At 41.2% G+C, this 21,798-nt stretch overlaps 2 protein-coding genes across 2 annotated transcripts in view; both read left to right on the top strand.

Moving 5' to 3' along the window:
- LOC137500919 (zinc finger CCHC domain-containing protein 24-like) overlaps positions 1 to 21,798 on the top strand; it is a 120,641-nt gene that overhangs the window by 16,461 nt on the left and 82,382 nt on the right. The gene's annotated exons all lie outside the window — the stretch shown is intronic.
- LOC136873867 (reticulon-1-A-like) lies at positions 20,656 to 21,655 on the top strand. Its single transcript, XM_067147172.2, has one exon. The coding sequence runs from the start codon at positions 20,751 to 20,753 to the stop codon at positions 21,522 to 21,524; it is 774 nt and encodes a 257-aa protein (XP_067003273.2). The 5' UTR covers positions 20,656 to 20,750; the 3' UTR covers positions 21,525 to 21,655.

The raw sequence follows: 21,798 nt of genomic DNA, 5'->3' as shown, positions 1-21,798 counted from the left end.
ATTCTGATTGGCCAGGTCGTATTATCGCAGTGTTATACCGAGACGCTCGTGACAAAGCTATTGGTCTGGATCAAGCAAAGGGGGTATGGGGGCTTCCCCCAGGTTAGAAGCCGCGAAGCGGCCTAAGGGCTGGTTTACACGGGTAGAGTAGCGAGGCGAGTAGAGTGGATAGTAGAGCTACTAGCATCGTGTAAACGACCGGGATAGTAGCAAGTAGAGTAGAGTAGTTAGTAGGCAGTAGAGTAGAGTGGGTTTCCGCTGCGGTAAAGTAACTCTACCACTATCCTTCCCCCTCCACCGGAACCGAGCTCCGAGAGCCGGCGGAGAAGTCCGAGGACGCTCGATTTTTCAGCTGCCGCGTCATTCGACTGCTGTATTTGCATGTGTGTGCAGACGGTGGTATTACGTTGAGCGTTTATTTGGCGGCAAAATGAAGTGGACGGAAGAAGAAACTTGCAAATTTAAATTTGTGGAGCTCTACAGCGAAAAAGAATGTTTATGGAACATAAGCAGCGTTTCTTATAGAAATAAGAATATGAGACGGGCGGCGGAAGAGGACTTGATAGCGAAAATGGGTAAAGAGGGTTTTGGGTTAACGGAACTGAAACAGAAAATAAAAAATTTACGATGTACATACAATCAAGAACTCATGAAAATACGAAGATCCAAGAAGTCTGGAGGTGGTGCCGCAGACATCTACACTCGAAAATGCAACATAAAATATAAACAAGTGTCAGCTGGATTTTCACTTAATATGAAGATTTCTCTAGTTCCAATGTTACACAGCGTGTTCATCATGTGTCTCGACATGTTTAAGTTAGGCAATACAATGGTGCAGGACTGTGTACATTAATCATATTAATAACATACATAGGGATCTTTTACATATCACTTGCCACTGCCGTTAATTTTCAGCAATAACAGTAATTTCCACAACAAATTGAATAGTTTCCATATGTTGTTTGGAATATCCAAAATAATTATTGTTTACAGTACAGTGTCAGATCTAGAAGCTTAAGCTCTACACCTGGGCCGTACAAGCAACGAACAAAAAAATTAAATAGATCAATAATTGGGATATTTATGGCGAAGAAGCTACTGCAAATTAGGCCTACGCCAGCGTAATTTACAGTGTACTTATGGCCGGTTACGTCTCAAAACTCACGTGCGAAAATTAGTAGCAAATGGTATCAAAACTCACGACTACAAACTAATAGCTAAATTAATATTCCAATGAGTCTCAAAATTCACGACTCCGGATAGCAGGTGCCTGCGATGACGGCAGGAGGAGTGAGGTGCGCGGTGACTCACTCACCAGGCCTCTCCTGAGGCCTCGATACCATTAACATTAAATTTATATCAAATGAAAAAATACGTTATATTACCTTTAAGACCACAGAAAAATGTTTTGATAATAATAATAATAATAATAATAATAATAATAATAATAATAATAATAATAATAATAATGTTGCATCCGGGAGATAGTAGGTTCGAATCCCACTGTCGGCAGCCCTGAAGATGGTTTTCCGTAGTTTCCCATTTTCACACCAGGCAAATGCTGGGGCTGTACCTTAATTAAGGCCACGGACGCTTCCTTCCAACTCCTAGACCTTTCCTATTCCATCGTTGCCATAAGACTTATCTGTGTCGGTGCGACGTAAAGCCCCTAGCGAATAATAATAATAATACACCTCTGTGTCATTCACCGACCATTATTTACCCCTGTGTGTTGGGGTGGCAGAGTAACATCCACAGTATCCTCTGCCTATCGTAAGAGGTGACTAAAAGGGGCCCCAGGGGTACTTACATTTTTTAGAAAAGGCCCTTGTCTTTCTTTGCCCGAAACCTTCATTTTCTCGAAGTATGGGCCACCTTCCATTTTTTCCCTCTGATTAGTATTAATAAAGGATGACTGCCCAGTTGCACTCCCTCTTAAAACAGTAATCACCACCACCACCTTTTCCTTCATTGTTTTCAACACTTATTGATTTTTAATGAACCTTTCCACATTTTCTTGGCTGGGGAAAGAACCACCATCATAAAATATCATCAACATCAGCGCTGTGGAGTCTTTTTTAAGTCATATAGCAACAGAACGCCAAATATAGGGATTGGCTACTTCGCTATATTTTAGATAGAATTCTGACACATTTTAATTTATGATTTTATAAATTTGGTGACCCAAGTAGTCAATACTACGAGTATACAACATTGCGTTTCGTGTAATCGCGTTGGGGCGTGATGTAATATATTAATCTATGCTAAGTAAGGCATCTGGGAGTACATGACTCAGTCATACGTGTGGAGCATGAGTTCATATTATTTTCGGAAAGCGTATCAGAGACCGTTCATCATACTCGCCCACTTTCTGAAGGGAATGGAGATAAGTAATTTAATTTCCCTGCAATGAGACTCATGACCAAATTCATCTCTAATGAAACTAAATGAGTGAATTAACAGTCGTAATATTTAATATCGGTAAAATAAAGTTTCTTATATAAGTAAATGCCGTCTTCTGGCCTCATAATAGAACTAAGCTCCGGTAATTACTATCAACTGAAAATTTATTTTAACTAGCAGCAGGCAATATACCTACTTTAATTTTATGTCGTCCGGCTGCATGGATACATGGTTAGCATGCTGGCCTGTGGTCCAATGGGTCCAGGGAGTCCCAGGTTCGACTCCTGGCCGGGATTTTCACTTTCATTTGTTAATTCCTATGGCTCGGGAACTGAGTGTTTGTGCCGTCTTCAGCATTGGACTTCATGGATTGCAAAAAAAGAGGCATATTTCTATTCTTCATCTATTCACATAATTCAATTGATTATCCATCCGACACACTTACACCGAAAAATTTATTCATGATGCAACCGATTATTGTACTCGTGAGTTTTGAGACTCGTGGGTTCTGAGACGACACACTGATGGCCAATGGGTATTCTTTCTATAACTTTTGAAATGAATTCTGTAAAATTTCATTCGGATAAGATTTAGGTTGGCTGAAATACAAAAAAATGGAAATAGAAACATCACTACAGTCTAACTGGGGAAAGGAGTACCTCACCCCTTCACCGTGGAACAAAAACCTTCGCCAGAATTATGATCTATAATTAGACTGGAGCTCGTTCATATAGTTTTATCTTAGAAATCACCACTACAGTATTCACAGACGAAGACTAGTAAAATCCTGAGGGGATGATTACACTGTCGTTACTTTTTGTACAATAATTAATAAAGTCATAAAAATTCAATCGTTTGTGTTCCTGGATTAAAATACATGCTTGTACTGCCAGGGAACTGCTCCTTCATTAACAAAATGATTCCTGAGACGATCCCTCATGTTCTTGGCCAACTGTGTCGAGTTTGTACCCCCCATATTTCTCCAAAAGGCCAAGTTCTCTCAGAATTAATGCCGATGCCCTGAGTGTATCTCTCCTACTAAGCCAGCCTCTTACCCATTATCTTTTTTCCTCATTTACTTCTTCTTCTAACGCTTCACTAACCTCTTGTAAATGTCTTTAAACACTTCCTTACGATGTGCTTACGTCTTGACATGGTGCTACTACTGTACTCTACTCTACTGTATGACTCTACCCCGTATGAACGATACGAGTGTCAACTCTACCAGACAGCGGTAGAGTAGAGTAACGTGGCTACTCTACTAACTACTCTACTCGTCTCGCTACTCTCTCTACCCGTGTAAACCAGCCCTTAGGCCTCTAGTATCCCGCGTGACAAAGCCATTGGTCTGGATCAAGCAAAGGGGGCCTGGGGGCGTCCAGGTTAGAAGCCGCGACGCGGCCCTAGGCCTCTAGTATCCCGCGTGACAAAGCCATTGGTCTGGATTGGTTAGACCATTGGTCCGTGACAAAGCCATTGGGCTGGATTGGTTAGACCATTGGTCAGTGACAAAGCCATTGGTCTGGACTGGTTAGACCATTGGCCTTGGATCAAGCAAAGGGGGTCTGGGGGCGTACTTCAGGTTAGAAGCCGCGAAGCGGCCCTAGGCCTCTAGTATCCCGCGTGACAAAGCCATTAGTCTGGATTGATTAGATCATTGGTCAGTGACAAAGCCATTGGTCTGGACTGGTTAGACCATTGGTCTGGATCAAGCAAAGGGGGTCTGGGGGCGTAAGCCCCCAGGTTAGAACCCGCGAAGCGGCCCTAGGCCTCTTGTTTCCCGCGTGACACCTCCATTGGTCTGGGCAGTTGTGTATTTCTTGTGCACGGGTTGGTAATGGAATTAATTTGCTTCATTGCTATGAGTGACGTAATATACCATTGTGTCTGGCCCAATCAAAATGCTGGATCGTAGTTAGGCGATGGACTATGGCGCGTGATAAATTGTATTAGGTTATAAAAGCAAAATTAATTTAAAGTCGCGATGCTGTTTTGAGTTAGATTTCGATGAAACGAGGGCACATAATTCATTAACATATCCTAAATTTAACGGTAAGTAATTACTTTCAGTACCGGTGATCCCCACCCCCCACTTGGTGGAGAAAAATATTTTTTTATTCCCTTTTTGCCTCCCCAACTATTTTTAAGTTTCGATAGATGGAACAATGCCTGAAGCTAGAAATGATAAAAGAGCAATTTTTACTATCCATATTGTTTTTCAGCTAATTCATTCATTTAATTTATATAATTACCTATTAAGACAAACTTATGTGTCTGTGTAGTTCTAAGTAGTTTGTTCTATGTAGTCTGTTTGTTAATGTGTAGTCATATACTAAATGACATTTTAATTGTATAATCACGCCGAACTTCTGTTTAATTGTAATGCATGTTTAGGCCTAATTAGTGTCCTTTTGGTGAAAGTTCTATTGTAGTATCAGTACTATTATTACTGCACTAAAGTTGGCAGACTCATCTTTAAGTCTCTATCGAAATTCGCTCAGAGAGAATTGAAAAACTTACCATTTAGTACCTATACTTTTTCCATTTTTTGTGTGTCCTCCATTCTCCCACCCCTTTCTCTAGCCCTTCCCGGGTACTTTGTGCTGTCTCATTTTTGTGTGCCCCCCCACTTTTAACTCCCAATCACAGCTACTGCTTACTTTGCCGTAAAATCGACGGTAGTGGGTATAATTAACGCAGAGGCACAACGAGTATGGTACGGGCCAGCCTACAGAAAGCAAAATTGGGCCCCCTTAGACAAATTGTATAAAAAGTCTCAATAACACACATACTTTTGAAGAGAGAAGCAAATCTTTAATGCAGTATACTGTATATCCTTTTAATGATGTACAAAAGACTTACTGTAAGGCCATAAAATGAATTTATAGATTTTACTTTGAATTTTGAACGGAGTGAAGTACACCATCTACTTCTATCTTTTCTTTTTATAATTTTAAAGCTTTACTGCACTCGCATCACAATCTAATGGAACTGGACCATGCGGTGTGATTTCTGGGATGCATCATTTTAGAACCCCTAGATCTGTTGAGTCTATTTTCTAAGACGCCTCGAAAGTTTTATTTTAGATCGTAAACTGAAGATATCATTCGCTGTAAAACTGTTGACCTTGATCGTATTGTTCTTGTTCTGTATTTTAATGTAACATTTTGTAGTGTACTGCAATCTATCACCATAATTCACTTGTCAGTGTCCTTATAATGACAAGCCATGCATGCGCGCACCACACACGCACCTTCATCGTGTTCTTTCATAATTTTTTTTTGTAACTATAAGCCCCTCTCCCAACGGCCGTGAGAATGGTTGCCTAGTTGTACTTCCTCTTAAAACAATAATCACCACCCACCATCCCATCGGCCGATCCTGCCTACGCTACGGTACTGTAATAGCCTAAGAGCTTTGTTAAGTCAGCTACAAAGGTTGCCAGGTTATTCCCTTTTCCAGTGTGTTTTGTGAGAGAACCTGCCGCTTGTGTTACAAGAGATGGCTGTTTATTATTATTATTATTATTATTATTATTATTATTATTATTATTATTATTATTATTATTATTATTATTATTGCGCCCTGATGGAGCCACCTGAAACTTCCACTACCTATAAACTGTAAAAAATATATTTTTCAATCATTTCTACAAAAGATCGTGATGTAACCTCATTCCCGTGCAGAATGACATTCGTGTAAAATTATTTATTTATTTATTTATTTATTTATTTATTTATTTATTTATTTATTTATTTATTTATTTATTTATTTATTTGTAGAAAGTTAGCGGCCCCCCTACGCCACTGAATTAATGACTGAAAAGTAGCTGGCTGGCCCACAGTAAAAGAATGAAAGAATTATGGGCTCAAAGGAAGGCAAATGCACGCCTCTAAGCACTTTGCGTAGTCCTAATGGACTTATTCGTAAATAATAATAATAATAATAATAATAATAATAATAATAATAATAATAATAATAATACATTTTTACAATTTGCTTTACGTCGCACCGACACATATATGTCTTATGGTGACGAACGGACAGGAAAGGGCTAGGAATAGTCCGTAGCCTTGATTAAGATACAGCCTCAGGCATTTGCCTAGTGTCAAGATGGGAAACCACAGGGCTGCTGACAGAGGAGTTCAAACCCACTATCTCCCGAATGCAAGCTGACAGGTGACTCAAACTGCGCAGCCACTCGCTCGGTAATGATAATAATAATAATAATAATAATAATAATAATAATAATAATAATAATAATAATAATAATAGATACAGAAACAGCTGAGAAAGTAGCATTTCAGTCATGTTTTAAAAAGGCATTTCTTATATCTAAATAACTGAGCATTTATATGGTCGTAGCCAGCTGCGATGTCCTTTTACGTCGTAGCGGGCTATGATATGATATGGCAAACAGTGAGAATCTGGATACCACGTACTGGTCGCGACTCCTATGTCGCTGAATGGAAAATCTTGAAGTTCACAAGATAACGTGTTGTGTTTCTCCAGTCAGCATTATGAGATCTATAAATAAATTGCGTGTGTTACTAATCGTATGTCCTTCCTTACTTTCTTACGTTATCTTCGTTTACGGTAAGTCGGTAACATAGAAACCGTCCTATTTTGACATAAATATGAACAGTGGCGGCTCGTGAAGTATTAATTCAGGGGGTCACACAGACGAGAGCAGAAATAAATAAATTAAATTCGTACCTTACGAAGCGCCATTGAACATTTACGGTTTTCGGAGGCGCCAAAATGTCGGAATTTGGTCCTGAAGGAATTCTTTTATACGCCAGTAAATTTACAGACATGAGGCTGACGCATTTCAGCACCTTCAAACGTTACCATACTGAGCCGGGTTCGAACTTTCCAACTTGACCTCAGAAGTTCAGCGCTCTACAATCTGAAGTACTCAGCCTGACATTATTATTATTATTATTATTATTATTATTATTATTATTATTATTATTATTATTATTATTATTATTATCCTGTGGATTGTTGAAGTTTACAATAGTGTTATGATATGAATACACAGAAAACCGAATGACAGTGCACGGAATAGAGTACGTTGTATAGTAAATAGTAAACCGAATACACTATTGACTAATTGTTTGTCCAACCCTTGTCCCGTTTCCCTACGGGTCGGGTATGAGGTGAAATGAATCTGTCGTGGCGGGTTTTTTATGAGCGGATGCCCTTCCGACATCAACCTCATCGGAGGAGTTGATGCCGGTGCCGGCACATAGCCTGCACTTGTCGAATGGCACCAAGGGGTCTGCTCAAGGTTTAACGTCGCCGTCCGACGGACGAATCACCATCAACAGCGTCATATGCGCTCACTCCATATGGGCACTGCGGAGAGGTTTGGAATTTAATCCAGGCTTTTGGCACACAATCTAGTGATTATAAATTGTATACCACCAACTCCTCTATTCTGCCGGCCAACATTCTGATGGTGAAAATTATTTCGTCCAACGGGGGACTCGAACCGTCTAACCTCGGTGTCAGACCGTTTAGACTCTAACTCCTTAACAATCATGGCTACTAGACGGGCTGATGCGGTCAAAGCAGTTTATAATTATTAAGTTAAAGCATCACAATGGTTTCAAACACGGAAAGTAGAATACAGAACAGGTTATTTCTTCTTCTTCTCCTTATTGACCTTTTTTCTCAATATATTCGGATCAACACGACGAAAACACTTAGTTCCCAAGCCATAAAACTTAATCATGTACAGTTGAAATCACGACCTAACCGAAAATCGAACCCGAACCCCTTGTTTTATGTAGATGAAGAGAAGTATATTAAGACGGAAACACTTCTTTCCCAAGCCATAAAACTTAATCATACGCAGTTAAAATCACGACTCATCCAGAATCGAACCGAAGGCTTTGTAAACCTAAGGTCACTGACCTAATCATACAGACAAGGGACCTTGTATCTAATAAAATCCCAAACCCAGCCTGGAATTACAAAAATCTGAAATATTTAAATCAACCTGATGGAATACTGCTGTAAGAAACTTCTAAAAGGGGTGCCAGGGAGGGGGCTCTTAACTTCCGAGCGTGGTTTAGCGGCTAGAGGACCTCGAGCTGAGTCTGGCATTAATTATAGTTGTTTAACTTTCTCTGAATAGGTTACCACAGGGGAGGGCTCACAACTTGTAACGTATGACCTATTAGTTTTATCAGTCTAACTTTCGAGAACCTGGGTAAGGACTGCTGGGCAAGATGGCTCCTATACTCTATTCGTATAGACTTAACTAGAGAGCTGCCTCAGGGGCTCACAACTTGTGACTTTTGTACGCCGATTGTCCTTCCCTACACCAGGTAGAACATTACTTTACATCGTAGCTAATTGTGTAGGCTTAACCGCACGCAGATCAGGTGTTAACCTAACCGCTTGCCCTTTCCTCCACCACGAGCTTAGCAGCTACACTTTATACTAAGTTATTAGGACTAGAGGGACATGATGTAAGACTTAATCATGTGCTTTATTCATAGGATTGTAACATTGGAAGGTGACCTTAGGTCTTGGAGCTGAACTTGGAACAAGATGGAGGCTGCATATGGGACTAGGGAAATGGTGTAAAGCTTAATACATATGCAGTTGACATGACTTGGAGATTAAAACCTTGTGTTCAGAATAATAAAAAAATGTTCGCGATAGGCTACATGATGGGGGATCGAACTCAGCACTCTTTCCTATGCCACGTCAGGAAATCGGCGGCCTCGGAGGGGTTCCTTCAACTTCGGAAACAGGTCGAAGTCACAAGAACTCATGTCTGGTGAGTACGGAAGGTGTTCCAAGACCTCCCAATGCCACTGTTGCAATAAGAGCTTGACATTGTTTGTGACATGATAACCTGCGTTATCATTGCAACACGATAGGGCGACGTCTCGCAATGAACGTGGACGCAGATGTCACTCCAGAAATCAGCAATAGTAGTCAGTGTTGACGGTTTGTCCTTAAAGCACAGCATGCGTAAGAATAACACCTTGCAGTCGTATGCCACAGTCAGCATAAGCTTCACCCGACTGGGCTCCTGTCGAAATTTCTGTGGACATGACGAACCTGGGTGACGGCATTCATTCGATTGACGCTTTAATTCAGGCTCGTGCCCACATCTATCAATTACAATATACTCCAGAATTGCGCCTGATTCGTTGCGCTTGACGAACCTGGGTGACGACATTCATTCGATTGACGCTTTATTCAGGCTCGTGCCTACATCTATCAATTACAATATACTCCAGAATTGCGCCTGATTCGTTGCGCTATCTGTTCAGGTGGATTCTAGCCGGTGCATACCGGCGCCTTTTTTTACGTCGGTGAGTTGATGTGGAACTCAACGGGACGCAATTTTCCTCATGTTAAGACTTTTCGTCAGTATGTGCCATACCGGTTGATGACTGAGACCAACCTCTACAGATAATTCCCGGACAGTCCATCGATGGTCTAGGGCAGGGATGGCGAACCTTTCCAGCTAGTGTGCCATTTTGAGTCTGGTTTATTACTTTCAGCTGTTAACTGTGCCACTTGTTATTTTCTTTTAAGAAATGGCTACATCCCCCCTCCCCCACCCCACCGACTTCCTTTCTTAATTTCCAGTTATGTTTGATAATATGTTATTTATTCTTTTAGTGATTTATATCTTGTAAATACATTTGATTGCATGTTTCATGGTTGTATTTTGCAAATACATCAAAAATTCATTTTTAAGTACATGGGTTTCGAAAATACATAACATTACTCGTAAAAATATATATAGTAACCTCCCATTGTAATACACTTCGTCATTAAATATTATTAGGCCGGCACCGCGCCGGCCTCTCACCGCTGGGCTTTGTGGTTCAAATCTCGGTCACTCTATGTGAGATTTGTGCTGGACAAAACGGAGGCGGGACAGGTTTTTCTCCGGGTACTCCGGTTTTCCATGTCATCATTCATCCAGCAACACTCTCAAATATCATTTCATTATACCTGTCAGTCATTAATCTTTGCCCCAGAGGAGTGCGACAAGCTTCGGCAGCCGGCACAATTCCTATCCTCGCAGCTAGATGGGGGCTTCATTCACTCCACCCCTGACCCCTTTCAATGACTGGAAACAAGCTGTGGATTTTCATTTTTCAGATATAACAATTAAGATTACTAATATTGCTAACAGACTTTAAGTGAAATATCGTTCTCACATTTAGTACCCATGTCAATTATATTAGGTTCATAACTCCTTGTCTTCAATAACACACGAGAAGCACTTATGTATGAACCAAGGCTGCTTCTAACTGTTGACTTCACAACGTTCATTGTAGAAAATAGCTGGTAGTAGGCATGTAATGACCCAAACAAAGTAAGTAATGCTGTAGTAAGTTTCTTCATCTCCGAAAACTTTTGTGGGAGACTATCCCATTGTTCACGTATTAAGTTATCTGGTTTCTGGAGGGAATATTCACCGTCAACAGCACAGTCTATTTTCACCCATGCTTCACCAAGTTGTACGAATTTGTTCACCCATGTACTGCTTTCTTCACATTCAATCAACTCCATTTCTAAATGGTCAGTATAAAATTGACCTTAATGTCCCGAATTTGTGCAATATTAGGTTTTGTAATAAAATGCAATGTTTTCTCCAAATCTCGAAATTGAGAAAATTTCTTGGAAATTATTTGTTTTGAATTTTGTGAGACGACCACATACTCCTTACAAATACTTTTTGTGCCTTCAAAGGTTAATTGATTTGCAAAGTTTGAGATCAGTTCAAGTTGTAAAGTGAAGGAAAGTACTTAAAATTCTTTGTTTCAACATTCCTGAAGAATACACGTTTTCTCTGGAATGATTTTATGATCTCACACAATCTATCTGCAATATGTCCCTTCCCTTGCAGTTCCTTATTCATATCATTGTATACTGCTGTAAAATCACGGGGAAACATTCTTTCGCATAGCTAAATATGGTCCGTGAGTTCTGGGAATTATTCGTGCTTTTCTGTCATCAAGAAGCGAATTTCGTCTAAGAGTTCGACAAACCTCTGGAGTACTTGCCCACGACTCAGCCAGCGAACATTATTGTTCATTACAAGTAGGCTACGCCACAGTGACATTCCACTTCGTGTAATATTTTCAGGAACTGGCGATTATTTAGAGCACGTGCAGGTATGAAGTTCACATCTTAGTTACCACCGAGATTACTCTTTCAAATGACTGCATACCTTCTTTCGCACATAGGGCTTCCTGGTGTAACATACGATGGAACTGTAAAATATGGTGTTTAACTTTTTCTTTAAGAAATTACACAAACCCATTATGAATACCCACTATACTTGAGGCAATGTTTTGTAAGTCAAACCTCATTTTAATACAAGTTCTTGCTTCGCATCCTTCATTATATTTTCACCTATTGTCGTATTTCGTAAACTCAACATTTTAAATAATTACTCCCTCATCACATTTCCACTAGGAAATCAGACAAAAATAGCAATCCTTTCTTGTAAAGTTACATACGTGCTTTCATCAAGATATACTGAATACATCTGGGAGTTATCCGAATCAGCTTTCAATTGCTCCGAAACATCTTCACTCATTCTTATTATTCTACCCTCTGGTATTTTGGCTGGGCGGCATTTCTTTAAATCTGTTAATTATTTGTTGTTTGTTAGGAAAGTCTTCAATTAATGTATCGGACGCCAAGAAGAAAGTCTCTTTCAAGAATTCACCGTCAGAAATCTGTTTCCCATCCTCTAATATTCAGTGAGACACATGGAAACAACCGCACTGATATTATTCCTTGGTCTAAAAGATGATATAAAATAACTAGTTTGTTTTGTGTATTGTTCGATTTTCTGTGAAACAATCTCTTTTCTTTCATCATTTGGCTTGGAACGAACATGGCGCTTTAGATTCCCTTGTCCACTGTTCTTGGAGAATCCCGTCACTACCTTTGTTAAGTTTCTATTTTTAGACACCGAAAACATGTTTGTGAGGTCCGTATACAAACGACATTCAATAAACAGTAACACACAACGAATAATTACGCGCTACTGGCTACCACACCCAAGTCAAACTTCACTCACTGAATGACCAACGGCCAAGTTTTCTATATTTATTTCTTACACGTGAAACACTATGACTATACGATCCATGAAATATGTATAGTCTGTAGCACAAGGCGTATATAAAAAATTGAATATGTTCACGTGGCGTGCCACCAAAATCGTGTTCGCGTGTCACCTAGTGACACGCGTGGCATAGGTTCGCCATCCCTGGAGGGGAACGAGACCACTCACAATGTCAATCTGATCTTGAGGATCTTGAGGACCCGTGCGGTGCAAATCCGCAGTCTCATTCCGACCCGCACCAAACGCCTTGACTCATCGTGCAACCGTCCTATACGGTAATGCATTCTCGCCACAGGCTTCACGTATTCCTCGATAACATTCTGAACATTTTTTAACACTGGCAACCTCGATTTTAATTCACGAATGCTGATCACCTTTTGAAAACATGCTTTAGAGCGGTGAAATCGGCACCCTTCACTTCAACGCCACACAACAACAACAACAACAACAACACTCCCAACTCCCGTCAAATACACACTACACGTCGATAACAGCGCCACCTGACCGCTCCCATATCCTATTTGCGCATGCCCGATCTCCTGCGAGTGTCTGGACTACGTTGCCACTACTTTATTTACAGCCCTCGTAGAATAATAAAGATGAAATGTATGGCGGTGAATTGGTTAAGCAGGTTGAAGGAACCGGCTGTGGCCTATAAATAAGAAATGTTCCGGCATTTGCATGGAAGTGAAAATGGGAAACCACAGAACACCATTCTCTGGACAGCCGGCGGTGGGGTTCAAACCCACTCATCTCCTGAATGCTGAGCTTGACTCCATGACCATAACACGTTAACACGCGCGGTCACTTCGCTCGGTGTTTGTGTGCCATAAACGAATCTCCGAATAAATATAGTATAAAAACTAGTGACAAGGGTAAATAGTCTCGAAACAGAATTTAGCGTGTGCAATTTTTAAAGAATATGGAACGATAGTTGATTTCTCCAAGACTCATATTATCATAGTTAAAGGAGAACACAACACAAAAACACACATTTCGTTATTCATTGCTAAATATGTATTATGGGAATGTAGTAAGAATGCCGTTAATTCGGTGCCTCTATGTCCAACCAATGTGCGGAAGTAGTAACTGGTCGTGACGTCACTGCGCTGTAGAGTCTACCTGGCAGCCTTGACGCTGGGAGTAAACTCGCGCAGTCTTTTCCCGCACTCCATCTGCTACTGCCGTGTTCTTCTGTAGCCAGTGTTAGTGGGCTTATTTTTGTTTATAATGGATGTAGATATCATTCGTCCGTATCGGTATGAGCCAGAACGAACGACGTTTGCTGATGTTCATTCGTATAGCGATCTTGACATGGATATACAAAACACTAGCCGTGCCGGCACGCGAATTTGGTGTAAATGTAATGAGTGTACCATCATGGATACGGATGAAGAAAGCGTATGCTGTTGTGAATTAGTCAATGTAAAAGCAGTGAAATCTGAGAAATATATGTGTATAACAAGAAATCCCTCGTTTACAAGGCTTATTTTAGACCGTGAAGTATTGACAATGACAAGGCATAACATGAGCTTAAAAACAAAGAATATGGCAAGGAAACGTTTACTGACAGCTTTAAATCCATCATATAGAACTTGGCGTTTTATTTGTTACAAACAGTTCACTTCGTGGGTAAATTCATGGACTGCGATTGGTAAAAAGAACAGAGTTGTCATACCATCATGTGTTGTCAACACCATAAGGAACACATTTCTGGAACCCGATGGCACCTATGTGGGCTTCAAGCTGTAAATGAAAAAAATAAATTAAAACATTAGAATTTTGTAAGAGTTTCCTAAGCTTGTTTGTATGATAAATATAGATAATGTATTATTTTGACATGAAGTACGGTACCTCATTTATTGTTGCGAGTGAAATCGTGAGAAGTGCTTGATCAGGTCAGCATTGGAAGGTCGAGGTATTGGAGCGATGTTTTTAGGCAGTGACAGATCCATTGCTTGGTCTTCAGGTGAGGCTCTACTATAGTTAGTTTGCAAGTTATTTATTTTGTTCATTATTGCCTTCTTCCATCCATCGTTTGACGCCTCATATTTCTGTTTTATCACCCAGGCTCTTGTTGATTTTGAGTACTGAGTTTTGATACCAGCTTTCAATTTATTGATGTTCCAATTATAGTCCAATGCAGCAATCACTGACCTGAGCTTTAAGCCTCTGTACGAGAAATGAACTCTTTTAGGAGCGTATTTCAAACGAAGGTTGTGATAACTTTCTAGGCTTCCGGTGTGAACGTAGTGTTTTATATGTTCCACATCTTTTAAAAAAGATTTGTCTAAAACTATTTTCTTCAAGGCTTCGTATGAACTTGAATTTCCTTTAATCCACATTTTCTTTCTCTCTTCCTCCTCCGTTAATGTATCGTGCTCACAGGATTTCCATTCACCGTTTTCTAACCACTTTTACGTGGTGCAAAATTGACGTAAATTTATCGATTAACTCAGAACTGTTTCCATTACATGTTTGTGCTGCCCACCATACATAATTATTTATACTGGCCTTCAACGCTTGAACTTCTGGATGATTTTTATCGAGAGCTTTCATCTTTTTGGTATGTGCCAAACATCAAATTCATGTTCAATATCAGGATACTGCGTTCTCAGTAAACACCTTACTCCTTTGTGTTTATCGGAAAGGAAGAGTTTTATATTACAATTTTCTTCGTGTACAATCATCCTCATCGCGATTTCACACACAGCCCTTTCAAGATCACCTTTCACCATCACTCTCTGAACAAGTTCCAAATGAGCTATGCGGTCTGTATTTATATACATTAGTGAATACACTAAATATTTGGCTGAAAAGCCGGGAGAATCGTACTGACCATCTCCGGCTAACCAAATGAGTTTGGCTCTGCTTTTCAAACAATCAATAACATTGGTCCTTTCTTGATCCCAAGCACCCTCCACTATCCGACCAGTTACTCTATGAACAGTTCTATCATATACAGCTCGTGACATTATATGTAAGTTAATGGACTTGCAGAATGACCGAAAAGGTTCAAACAGAATGCCTGACAACAATAATGCTGATGATATTAGGACATTTGCTTCCGTTTTTTTCTTTTCCTTCCACAGGTTGAGAATACGAACGGACTTTATTACCACAATCGCAAAGTGATTTTACGCACGACATAGTCCCTTTAATGTAATGTGAAATGTTTATCACTTTACTTTTACAAATGTAACAAATTTCAAAGAGTGTGAGCAAGTCCCCGCTACAAAGAAATATGAACCTGTAATATGTACATCGTCCTGAGTGTGTTCGTTATCAGTATCACTAATATAACTTTCACTGTCACTTTCATCTGGTTCATAGAAACTGTCATTCAACTGTTTTCCCATTACGTCACTGTTTAAGGCTGTGCCGGAAGTTGCAACCGTTCCCATAAATGAGGATCATGTCAACGTATTGCTCTGTGGAAAACATGCAGAATGACAGCAGATATTACAGTACATTCAGGCCCTAACCAGCGGCGTATGTGCAGGGCTTAAGATGAATAACAGCGTCATCCTACTGTTTGAATGTAGCAAACATGGGCCTGTGTGTACATATTCAAACATCGCCATACCAATGCAAACATATTTGAACGATGCAGGATTCGAACCGCCGCTGGCACATTCCGTCGATTGCTAGGCGAACGCCTAACCACATCCGCTACGCTACACTACTGGAAATGCAGTATGCTGGTAGTTCGACGAGAGCAGAGTACATACGCCTCCCGGTTCTGTGTTTTTGACATTAATTACTGCACTGTTACCTAGTTTTATGCACCGATTCCCGTCTTCATTGCACCCTGTCACGAGACACGACATATTTACATAGTTACATGTAAAAGGACGTTGCTACATGATTTCAAGGCGTCATGTTTTGCGAACGGATGATATAACATTTCGCCAGGGTTCCGAATCATGTGCAAAATGTGCTTACTGAACATTTGTACCATAGAGTACGCCTGCAGGGGAATAGTACCCCTATAATCATGCACATGTTAGTTGGGCTGCAGCAAACGATATTTGAAGGGGCTGCTGAAACACACACTATAATGCACGAAACATGGGTTAGTCAAAATGATACAAGTAAGCCTATCTGGCGATATTCCGAAAATAAAGATATTTTTTAAGTGCGCACGGGGAAGGGTGGCTGACTTATAACATGTTATGCAAGTTCGACTGCTGATATCGTGATTATGGCCAGGGGACCTCCAATTTAATGGGAGTTTACTAAATCGGCCCCAACCCTTGCTAATTACACCTAATTCGACCCCAATAATCAACATTTTCCTTCTCCTTTTATTACCAACTTACAGCTGACAGGAGTTGCTGGAATGGCTAAAAATGTAGTAAATTTTCTTAATATCTAGTAATTTGCCTACGGTATTAGTTATTTTTAAAATTTATTAAATGCGAGTTTAAAATATTGTTAAAATTAGTTAAAAATGTGTTTAAATAATATTGTTCGCACAGCTGTGAGCTTGCATTCGGGAGACTGTCAGCAGCCCTGAAGATGCTTTTCCGTACTTTCCCAGGGCTGTACCTTAATTAAGGTCCGACTTGTTGGCTGAATGGTCAGCGTACTGGCCTTCGGTTCAGAGGGATCCGCGTTCGATTCCCGACCGGGTCGGGGATTTTAACCTTAATTGGTTAATTCCAGTGGCTCGGGGGCTGTGTGTGTGTGGCGTATTCAGCATTAGAATCATCCTAGGTAGGACATGCAGGTCGCCTAATAGGCTTAAATGCGACCATTATCCAGTATTCGGGAGATAGTGGGTTCGAATCCCACTGTCGGCAGCCCTGAAGATGGTTTTCCGTGGTTTCCCATTTTCACACCAGGCAAATGCTGAGGCTGTGCCTAATTAAGGCCACGGCCGCTTCCTTCCCACTCCTAGCTCCTTCCTGTCCCATCGTCGCCGTAAAGCAAGTTGCAAAAAAAAAGTTTCCTTTTGCAGTTCTTGCATTTTTTTGCATTACAATGCTTCTTTTTCTTCAGTTTTCCTCATTATTTCTGTATGTCTCATTTTCATACATGTCCCACACAAAACACACATTTCAGTGGGGGTGGGGAGTAAAACATCCCGTCAAGACTGGAATGAAACATTCGCAGGTGCATACACTGTAGTGCTTGCAGTGAAATCTGCCCAAACGGTTGGAGGAAAGTGACTGAAGCAGGCAACGTCGTAACTGCCACCTTTCACTTGTCTTGAGGATTAGGTTAGGTAGAGTTAGGTTAGTTTAGATCATCAGCCCGAAGACTGGTTGCATCCTCAAATAGCACTACCCAAGGTTATGTGGTTATTTACAGGAAAACCACAAAAACCGATGGCCGCACCAGAGTTAGGCATAATGAAAAGGGATGAGCAGTGAGGTAGTTTGCCACAGGGGCGTAGCCAAGGGGAGGTTACAGGGGTTAGACCCCCCACCATGGAATTTTACAAAACGAAAATAAACAGGAACTGACAACAACCATTCAGAGACAGAATGTGTATTTTCTAAGAAGCATCGGAAGTTGGATTTTAGATTGTAAACTGGACATACCATTCGCTGTAAAACTGTTGACCTTGATCGTATTGTCCTTGATCTGTATTTTAATATAAGATTGTGTAGTGTACTGCTATCTGAATATCATCATAATTCGCTTGTATCAGTGTCCTTACAGTGACAGGCCTTGCGTGCGCGCACCGCATCTTCATTGTGTTCTGTCATGATTTTGTGACTATACCCCCCCCCCCCAATCGACCGATCCTGGCTACGCTACTTGTTTGCCATTGCTTTCTTCACTAGGCCAGAACGAGCTATTTATTGCAGCTGCGGAGTAGGACAGGACAGTGTAGCGCTGAGGAAACTGCGAAGTGCATGTAAGCTCACATTGCCACGCTGTGTCGTCGGATTTCCGCCAGAAAAAGAAAAAAAAAAAAACCAGTAATGTTTTCTTTCTCCGTTCATGACTCCCTCTTGTATTGTTTTTCAAGCTTTCGTACCTTCGCGACTTGTTTTCCTCAATTTGATCGACATCTTCACAATTTCCCTTGTCGATATTGGCTGAGGACCACGTGGTTTTTGAGACAATCACGACAAAATCCACCACCATCGCCAGTTAACACGATGAAATATTATTTCCATGTTAGCAATGTTCGGCGTTGATAATGACTAACCAACAAAAGTCTAAATTAATGAATCTGTTACATAGCCGGTAAGATAGAACTGTATAAGACATAGAGGATCGGAAATTATATTCGTTGTAACTTTGGTATGTAGTATTTAGCAATAGATATTTGAGAATGAAACTTGAGGCCTTCCTCTAAACTACCATTTCATCCAGCCTGAATAAAATTTATAGCCTAGACCAGGGCCTGTCAGAGTGCATGCACCTACCTACACTGTGCACGGTACAAAAGACGACTTCGCTTGGTTGACCCGAGTGCAGATCCCCACTCCTCGATTTGGAGCAATAATGTTCTCTCTCTCTCTCTCTCTTTCCCCACGCTTATCTCGCTCGCTCCCCCTGTCTCCCTCTTCCTCACTTGCTGCGTAGCGCTCCAAATCCGAGCCGACTTGAGCCGAGCTTAGCCCAGTAGCCCAGAGACGAAGCGTTGGTCCGAGCCGAGCGGGACCGATGCACTGTGCATAGGAACTCTGCGCACCAGTATGCACGCGTGAGATTTTGGACGTTTGAGAGGCCCTGGCCTAGACTGTAGCAAATAGGCCTACTTTAGTATATCGATACCGAACAGCTCCATCTCAGCAGCAGTACCGGGTCGTGCGGTTAGGGTCGCGCAGCTGTGAGCTTGCATCCGGGAGATAGTGGGTTCGAAGCCCACTGTCGGCAGCCCTGAAGATGGTTTTCCGTGGTTTCCCATTTTCACACCAGGCAAATGCTGGGACTGTTCCTTAATTAAGGCCACGGCCGCATCCTTACCACTCTTAGGCCTTTCCTGTCCCATCATCGCCATAAGACCTATCTGTGTCGGTGCGACGTAAAGCAACTAGCATCTCAGCAGCATTGAACGGAGTGCGGACAGCGACGGTGGTGACATCTAGCGTGTAAGTATGACAAGCCCAGAAACTACATACCGTACTTCTCTATGCTACAGTTGAGAGGAATGCGTCTCCACTCATCGGAAATGTTTTTGTTAAAATAATTGAACAATTATAATAATTAAAAATGAAATATTAAAATATTAAATGCCTCCTTCATAATCCTCCAAACGAACATTACACTAGCCGTGCCTTTCACTATGTCTTAAAAATTAAAAGCAGAATTTGTTTGAGAATCCACTCAGCACTATGTAACAACTACTCTCTCCTCTTCTTTCTGGTCTTTTCCCAGTTAACTGGGGCAACACTTTGTATGGACTTACCCTTGGTTTACGGCCGGATGCCTTTCCTAACACCAACCCTGTGTGGAGGGATATATTCATTATTGCATGTTTCTGTGATGGTTGGTAGTTTGATATGTTGTGTGTATTTGAAGACGAACACAAACTCGTAGCCCCCGATCTACAGGAATTAACAGACGCGATTAAAATCTCCGACTCAGCCGGGAATCGTATCAGGGCCCTCTGAACCGAAGGCCAATACGCTGACCATTCCGTGGTGGTGATTATTGTTTTAAGAGGAAGTACAACCATCCTCTATTAACACTAATAAGAAGGAAAATGGAAGAGGTCCGATAATTTGAAGAATGAAGGTATCATCAAAAGAAAGAGAAGGGGAACAACGCGCTAACCATTCAGCAAAGCGCTGGAGGGGGCAGATAACAACATGCATGATTTAAGAAGATTTCTGGAAATAGCTATAATTAAGGAACAGGACTTTTGGCCCATTATTTTGACTTCTTCTTCTTCTTCTTCTTCTTCTTCTTCTTCTTCTTCTTCTTCTTCTCCTTCGGTACGGCCTACCTTCCCGAAGTCTACGCTGCGATCACGCTCTTGCCGTACTTGGAATTTTCTGTTTTACCTCTGTGTATATACGAGTACACAACGCATATTGGAGTTACGTGAGTGAACTACGATGTTCCTGACAAGGAAGAAGTGTTCAGAATTTCCTAGAGTCTCTTTCACATATTTATGCATGAAGAATTATCGTACATGCGTATTAAATGAGTCAGTCAGCCGGTCGATAAGCGAAGAAATATCTAATACTGCCTAGTTGTGTTAGATTCAGTGAACAGTGAGTGAAGTGTGAAACGAAAAGATTATTTCAGAAACGAAATGGATCGTGAAGTATCTTCGACGGCCTCGACTTTAATAGAAAGCACAGCTAACTCGCTCTTGTCGAATGGTGCTTCAGAACCTGCGAAACCGACCATCGTTACCAGAACAGATAACCATCACAAATTCTTTTGGAGTATCTTGGATCCACATGCATGGTTCAAGCCCGAGAGGCTACACCCTAAAGTTGTGGAGCTAGTCTACTGGCTTGATCCCAAGAAATCTGGTATCCTGTTTGGAAGTGTGTTGGGCGTTTTGCTTTTCCTCTCCTACTTCTCTCTGATCAGCGTTGTGGCCTATCTGTCCCTTGCTGTCCTCACCGGCACCATCAGCTACCGTATTTACAAGAATGTTATGGAGGCACTCCAGAAGACTTCAGATGGACATCCCTTCAAGGACATCTTGGAATTGGACTTGACACTGCCACAGGACAAAGTACACGAAGTGACAGACACCGCTGTCGCCCATTTCAACGCTGCTGCTGCAGAGCTGCGACGACTCTTCTTGGTGGAACACCTTGTTGACTCCATCAAGTTTGGTATTCTTTTATGGTGTCTCACTTATGTGGGCTCATGGTTTAACGGCATGACCCTTATTATAACAGCTTTCGTTGCCCTGTTCACCCTGTCCAAGGTGTACGAGAACAACAAGTCTCAGATTGACCAGAATTTGGAGATAGTGAGGAACAAATTGGCAGAAATCACTGCCAAGGTGAAGACGTTCAATCCGATAGCAAAGAAGCCTCCTACGGAGGAGAAAAAGAAATATAATTAGGGAATGAAGCAAAGAGGAGATGAGAATTGGTGATGATTGCCGGGCACATCACGAAGAAAGAAAAGTGCGGTTGAGCCAACTCTTGAAGTTGAACGTTGAGCAGAAAAGTTAAAAATATTTCTTTTACCCATCCCGTATTAAATGAGTTGGACTGTTGCTCAAGCCTATGGCAATAATACACTGAAATACTTTTCTTACACCGGGGTGAGTAGCTCAGACGGTTGAGGCGCTGGCCTTCTGATGGTAATTAGGCAGGTTCTATCCTGACTCAGTC

The sequence above is a fragment of the Anabrus simplex genome, chromosome 1 (genome assembly GCF_040414725.1).
Source record: "Anabrus simplex isolate iqAnaSimp1 chromosome 1, ASM4041472v1, whole genome shotgun sequence".
NCBI lineage: Eukaryota > Metazoa > Arthropoda > Insecta > Orthoptera > Tettigoniidae > Anabrus > Anabrus simplex.
This window is presented reverse-complemented; position numbering and strand designations above follow the sequence as displayed.